This window comes from Equus quagga, unplaced genomic scaffold (assembly GCF_021613505.1).
Source record: "Equus quagga isolate Etosha38 unplaced genomic scaffold, UCLA_HA_Equagga_1.0 HiC_scaffold_11254_RagTag, whole genome shotgun sequence".
Taxonomy (NCBI): Eukaryota; Metazoa; Chordata; class Mammalia; order Perissodactyla; family Equidae; genus Equus; species Equus quagga.
The window spans coordinates 1-7,128 of NW_025792181.1; the positions used below are offsets into that span (position 1 = coordinate 1).

Consider the following 7,128-nt stretch of genomic DNA (forward strand, 5'->3'; position numbering starts at 1 on the left):
TGGTACGTGGAGTTCATCTCCCAGCACACGTTGAGGAGCTTCTTGTTCAACTCGGAGCAGACCCTTTCCTCCTCAAAGAATTTTCTGTAAAGTGGCGCAACTTCTTCATCATGTAGCTCATGCAGATTTTGAAATTTGAGCTTCAGCTGCTGAATCTCACCTTCAAGCTTGGTGTTTTCGTGCTGCAAAGTTGCTTCCTCGGTTTGGAGGGAGAGGATTTCTCCTGGAAGCTCTTCCTCAATTTGCTTTTGTTGCTGCAACCATCTGGCTCTTTCCTGATGTTCCTCTTCATCAGTTGCTTTGGAGACTTTAACAGGCAGGCTCTTCAAAGCCTTTTCCAGAAGGTCGACAGTGTCCTGAAGTGCTGATGTGCTCAGGATTGTATTCATCGCTGCCAAGCACAAGGTTCGTAACGGGAGAGGACTGGCCTCCACCCGAGGGCACTGAAGGGCTTCCACGGCTCGGTTCTCAGGTCCGGTATTCTCCCCACATTCTCCACTGACTTCACCGCAGGCAGAACACCTTTCGCCTGGAGACTTCCCTCTTCTGAAAATATGTCCTGTCTTGACTATCAAAGCCACCACCACAGTACATACCAGGACCTCCCAGGGGAACGCAGGGAGACCTGGCCTCTGGCTCAAGCTTTCCGAAATCACCAGCAGAGCACACCACAGGTGCCCCAGGATCAGCTGGAAAGCGGACGCGATGGCAGGCAGCAGGCCCTCCATGGCTGGGGAGAGCTCCGCAGCTGTGCCTCTGAGTGCCAGTGCCCTGTGGGCCACAACTGACCGCTCGGAACCCTGAGGAGTGTTCCATCTCCAAAGTAAACAGGTGGCTGGAACCAGGGTGTGTCAGTTGGTTGGGGGAGGGGAGGCCAGCTAGGGTCTAGGAAACAGACCCCTAAGTGAGCTCTGAAAGTAGAAGGGGTCTCACTTCTCCAGGCACTGGGGGAGGTGGACAGGGCTGATGGCAGCCTGGCTCTGCCAGTCTAGGCCCACCTGGCCCTACAGCACACCTAGGGGACAAAGCAGGGCCAGGCCACGTCCCTTTCTGTGCACAAGAGCAAGTGATGGGGGCCATCCCTGGGTGAGGCCCACTCTCCTCCTGTTTTCAAGTTTCCTTCTGTGCAGGGACGCCTGGGACTGCCCACACAGCTCCCCAATCTTCCTAGTCTGAGGCTCCCTCTGTCCTTCTGGTTGGTCACTGGGGACAAGCAAGGGCAAAGACTGAGGGGTGTCCCTAAAGGTATGAACTAAGAGACCAGGATTCCAATCCAAACAACTCAAGAGTCATCAATATGAACTGCCAATCTTAACATTTTATGGATTTTGGTTGAGACAATATGTCCTCATTCAATCCAAGTGTTCCTGGGTGGAAGTGACTCTCCTGGGGTGACACAGTGACCAGGGCTCCTTTCCTCATGTGGCCCTGCCATCTTCAGTATAAGCTTCCCAAGGTGGCCCTGAGGAGGGTCCAGTCCACCAAATTGTCTTCAGAGGTGGGCCTCTGGGGATGGCGTTTTTACACATATTATCAAAAATAACTCAACAAACACTTTTTGAGAAACTCTGACATTCTAATATGATGATGGGAACATCAGTAGTCTCTTGCCCTGTTAGGCTTCATGTTTGGTAAGCAAGAAAGGCACAAGCAAACAATTTTAAAATAACACAGTACTCATTAAGACACAGGTATGCTCTGGGTGCTGGAAAAGCACTTGGTCCATACTAGAGGCCAGGGGAAACATTCTAGAGCCATTAGCTCCTGAGCTAAATCCTACAACGCCAGAAGAAATTAGGCTGGGGATAAAGGCTAGAAGGGATTCCTTCGAAGGAAAAGCAAGCATAAAGACAAAAGAAATTAAATAGCACTGGGTGGATGAGAACTTCAAGCCATTCTGCGTCATCACAGTGTAAAGAGAAAAGAACAAAACAGTAGAAAACGAAGTCAGAGATGCAGACAGGAGTCAAGCCACAGTGTGTCTTCAACTTGGACACAGCAACTGGGTCTGTCTTACACACATAAAACTTCTCCTGATTATCACCTATTATCTGTGTGAAGTAGGAGTATTCCAGGCTTAGCCGACATAAGATCATTTGTAGAGCAAAAATACTAAGATTATCCTGAAAACTTGAAATCAACCAACATTAAACAGTATTTAATGCCAATTAATAGCTATAAACATCTATGTGAATGGGTTCTTCCTGGTTATTTCCTAACTTTGAGAAAGTCTATAAACAAAATCAGAAATTCTCTTCCAATACAAGTTAGTAATCAAACTTCTCTAATTGAGAATGCATAAAAATAAATACCTACATTTTATAGAATACAGTTACACCACAATGAGATATGGAGGTAACTGAATGTATTTTGAAAAACTCAGTGCTATATAAGCACAAAGTATTCATGTTATGAATAAAAATTAGTCCATAAAATTTTCCATATGGACCTGTGTGTGCGCATGTATGTGTGCTTATTTTGTTACATGGTAATAAACCTTTCTCCAAAATCTTTATTTTGGGGAGGGGCAGGGATTGAAAGAAGGGAAATTCTACTAAATGGTAAAGCTATCAGTAATTAAAACTACTACTTTATCTTCAAAAATAATACTAAGCCTCTACCAACACTTAAAATCCATAAAACAAATGATTTTGCCCATTTAAAATTCTAGAAATTTTTGTTTCTTTAATGAGTAACACTGTAGCTGTTCCATATTTCAAAACAATGAATACTCCATGAGGTGCTCTATGAAAGGATATACCAATGAAATACAATCTGGAAAAAAATATAATGCAGCTAATTAAAACATGCTCCTTTCAAATCACTAAGAAGAACCAAGGTTAAAGTAGTCTTTTCTTTTGTCCTTTACCTCTGCTTCAACAAAATTAATATATCCCCAAGGAAAATTTTTCATTACATTCCTGTCAAAATATTAAGAAAGAAGTAAACTTACTCGCATCTGCTTGGCTTCCCACACTGATGTATCTATCACTGCCAGGAAGCACGGTTTGGTAGTAAGTTGTCTCCTCCTGCTGAGGGGTCTTGGCATTCTTCGCAGTGAGGAAAGCCACTGCCAACTCCAAGTTTCCATTGCTATCTTTCAAAGATCAAGAACAGAACATCAAATATTTTGGAATAACTCTATACATTCTCACATGATTTATGTAAGCTTTTCCATAACAACTAATTCTCAAAGCAAAAATCATTTTCAGATTCAAAATCATTCTGTGTGATTCTGATTTTATAGTATAAATTCATCATAAACAAAGAACACCATATCAATGGTAATTCCTTTCTCTATTAATTAAAACTACTAATATAACATAAAAATCAACTCTATAACTAATTTCTCAGTTTTCCATTACTTTCATATCTGCTTAACAAAAGCCAATCACAAACTTGTACTTCTAAACAAATGAACAAACTAAAACATGTTTTCTGGAACTTGCCATACACAAGGATGAAAAATGAATATTTAAAACAGTGCTTCTGCAAATAAGAACAAAAAAAGGTATTCCCTTTAAAATGGGTGCTGAACACATACCTAAAGGCAAACTTAACAAGGAAATGTCAAAGACTTACAGGAAGAAAATAGCAAATGTTCTGAAGCTTGACAGTATGGAGAAACACAAAGAACTCCTAGACAGAAATACTCAATACTGTCAAGATAACAATCCTGCCCAAATTAAATATAAATTTTATGTAGTTCTCATCAAAAGCATACCTGGACAAAATTCTAAAGTTAATTTAGAAGGAAGTAGCTGCTAAAAAACTAAGAATTTTTGAAACAGTAAAATAATAAGAGACCTGCCCAGTTATATCTCTATATTTTCTGTCCAGTTAACAATAAATATAACACTAGCTCTATGACAGCTAGTTGAAACAACATTAGGGAATCCAGGTATTAATAATGGAGTTATCTCTGTGACACAAGGCCAGAACACAATAAGATTATGTAGGCCTTAAGAATTTTAGGATACGAGAGGAGTGTAATAGGAAGCCAGTCGAGGGTTCTGCCTAGAAATGACCTGGTATGACTTACATTTTAAAAGGATCATTCTGGCTGTGTGTGGAGACTATAGGAGAGAAAGGGCAGAGAGTCTATTATTTTCTATCATATTAAATGTAGGGGGTGATAGAAGGAGAAAGATTAGAATGATTCCAAGATTTGAGGAGTGAACAACTAGAAGAATGAAGTCCCCAACCCACCTCGACTCCAACTCTAGGAGCTGCTGAAGAGATAAAGTAAGAGTACAGTTGGAAAAGCACCACTGCTTTCACCTTTGTTATCTGTCACAACCACTGTAAGATTCTCAAATGACTCATCCAAAATACAGGTATAACATATCCCATAGTTAGATAAGTAAACTATAGTAAAACAACTTGCAATAACAATGGCTAAGATTTACTGAGCAGTAATATGTGCCAAAACATGTGCCAAGTACTCTTCACAGACTACCTCATATAATAATTAGCTGACTACAACAGGGACTTACACAACGCGAAGGTCACTTACTTTGCGAAGCTAAAAATAGATGCTCAAAATAAATAAAAGTGCTGAAATCAATCAACGACATGTGGTTCCCAAAAGTAGACTCCATATCAGTATTTTACTGAGAGACTCAACTCATTAATAAACCTCTTACAAATTTATACCGGGCAACAGTTAAGGATTAAGTACACTGTTTTCACTTCCAGCTACTGAGAACTGAAATGAAAGTTAAAAAAAAAACTAAGGTCACACAGCTTACCTCAAAGGAAATGTGGACAAGAATTAATTGGATTAATTCTTTACATTTATTTAAACATATTCTACATATTTCCCAAGTCAAGAAAAAGAAAAGTGCCCTGACAAGGTACCGAGTGTAGTGTCACACTCACTGACACAGAATGGAAAAAGTACATTCTGAAAATAGACATGATTTAGTCATATTTATCACAATAAAGAAAGGACTAGTGGGGCCGGTCGAGTGGTTGAGTTCGCGTGCTCCACTTTGGCAGCCCAGGGTTTTGCTGGTTCGGATCCTGGGCGCAGACATGGCACCGCTCATCAAGCCATGCTGAGGCAGCATCCCACATGCCACAACTAGATGGACCCACAACTAAAAATACACAACTATGTACCGGGGGGCTTTGGGGAGAAAAAGGAAAAATAAAATCTTTAAAAAAAAAAAAAAGAAAGGACTGCAATCATCTAAACATCATCATATAAACTGACATACAACACATTTGTTTCCTCCCTAAATGCTTACAGTGGCTTCATAAACCCTGCATTAATGCTCTAAACAGTACTGCTTCAACACTGTCCTGATGAGGCCAAAACGAAGCAAAGCCTCTAGTGAAAACAGAAATTAAGTGTGATGCTCTGGGATCAGGCCGCTTGGTTTCTATTTCAAACTCCTCCACATACCAGCTGTGTGATCTTGATCAAGTCACTTTAACCTCTGTTTCCTTATCTTTTAAAAAGGGATGAAAATAATACCCCATGGAGTTATTAGGAATAGCACCTAGTACTGTAAGTGCTTACTAAGTGCTTGTTGTTATCACTACTATTATGAGGATTATGATTACACTCACCTAAAAGATAAATTGCTTCCAGACACAAATGAAGAACTTTTGTGTCAACATCAAAAATTACATAATTTTGTCTCATGGAGCAAATTCCAAAGGATTGAAGCTGTGTGTATGCCTACAGTGGCAAAAAGGCTCTCACTGCTAGCCTTTGTAGCTATATATATATATATATATATAGTTCTTGAACATCTTTCACTCGCTTGATCTTTGCCATGTGCATACCCATGTGATTTAACTCATGTGAGTGCCTCTGTGTGGAAATGAGGGTACTTCCTAAGATACAACAAAATGATGCATCTTATCTGTTGCATATACTCAAAAGTTTGATGTTGAATGTTCTTAAGGTAAATTACTTGAATGTTAGCCAGTTTCTATTTCTCCTTCTTGGAAGGAAAAAATGTAAGCTTTTGACTCTCTATTAATTTTCTATTTCTCCCTCCTCCTCCTCTCTCTATTCTCCCGCACCCTCTGCCCCTATTTAAACTCTAAAATCATGGTTCTTGAGTAAAACCAGCCATTAGCATTTGGATTCACATCCCCCTATTTTGCATGAAAAGTGTTTCCTATGGAGAGAAGTCATCTGTCACTCCAAGGTATCTTGGAACATTAGGTTGCTGAAAGCTAACATGCTCAAAATTGCAGTATATGTTAGCTAAGGCTCTTACTTTATACAAGTTCTTTCCTATATCTCTACTACTACCACACAGTATAACTAAAAAACTCAACTTTCAAATATGGCAGGCAGTAGAGATGAGGGTGTAACACAACTGTAGGTCATAAAACAGAGGCCATACCTTCCAAGCTTGCTGTAGTATCTGGGCATCGTTGATCCCAGTAATTTCTCTCAGCTGATTCAAAAATGTCTGCTGGTGCTAGAAGAGAGGAAAAACCAAAATCATTACACTCTGAAATCTGAAAATATACAAGGACAAGAAAATAAATGACCTTTGGGCAAACAAACAGAAAACAAAATAAACTAGAGTAAAAAAGAAAAACGAAAACAGGAGCAGGCCTGGTGGCACAGCGGTTCAGTTCCTACACTCTGCTTTGGCGGCCCGGGGTTTACTGGCTTGGATCCCCTGTGCAGACATAGCACTACTTGTCAAGCCATGCTGTGGTAGGCGTCCCGCATATAAAGTGGAGGAAGATGGGCACAGATGTTAGCTCAGGGCCAGTCTTCCTCAGCAAAAAGAGGATTGGGAGCAGATGTCAGCTCAGGGCTAATCTTCTTCAAAAAGAAAAAACAAACAAACAAACTTGAGAGAGACTGAACAAATTTCATTCTTTTAGGAAGAAGGAACCATGCTGTGGGGAGCCCTTATTCCATTTTCATGTTTCCAAAAGGGAACTTCTACATTACTTCCCAAGAAGAAGTCTTACTGAATTAACAATTTCTGGTCCATTCTTCACCACCTCATTTATGCCACCCAACAAGAAAAGGAGTGGTTAGCATGAGGCTAAGCCTGAGAAACTAAGGAAACAAGTATCCATTGGGTTACTTTAACTAGGGCATGGGACCAGTGATGGAGATCGAGGCAGCTCTGGTAATCTCTC

At 40.5% G+C, this 7,128-nt stretch overlaps 1 protein-coding gene across 1 annotated transcript; it reads right to left on the reverse strand.

The window, feature by feature from the left end:
- Positions 1-6: 6 nt before the first annotated feature.
- Positions 7-6,448, reverse strand: LOC124231897 (uncharacterized; the record flags this gene model as incomplete). Its single annotated transcript, XM_046648908.1, has 3 exons — positions 6,369-6,448; positions 2,954-3,097; positions 7-1,203 (listed from the first exon to the last, which is right to left on the reverse strand). A coding segment is annotated over exon 3 (722 nt), but the record flags the coding sequence as incomplete, so codon positions are not given.
- Positions 6,449-7,128: the final 680 nt, after the last annotated feature.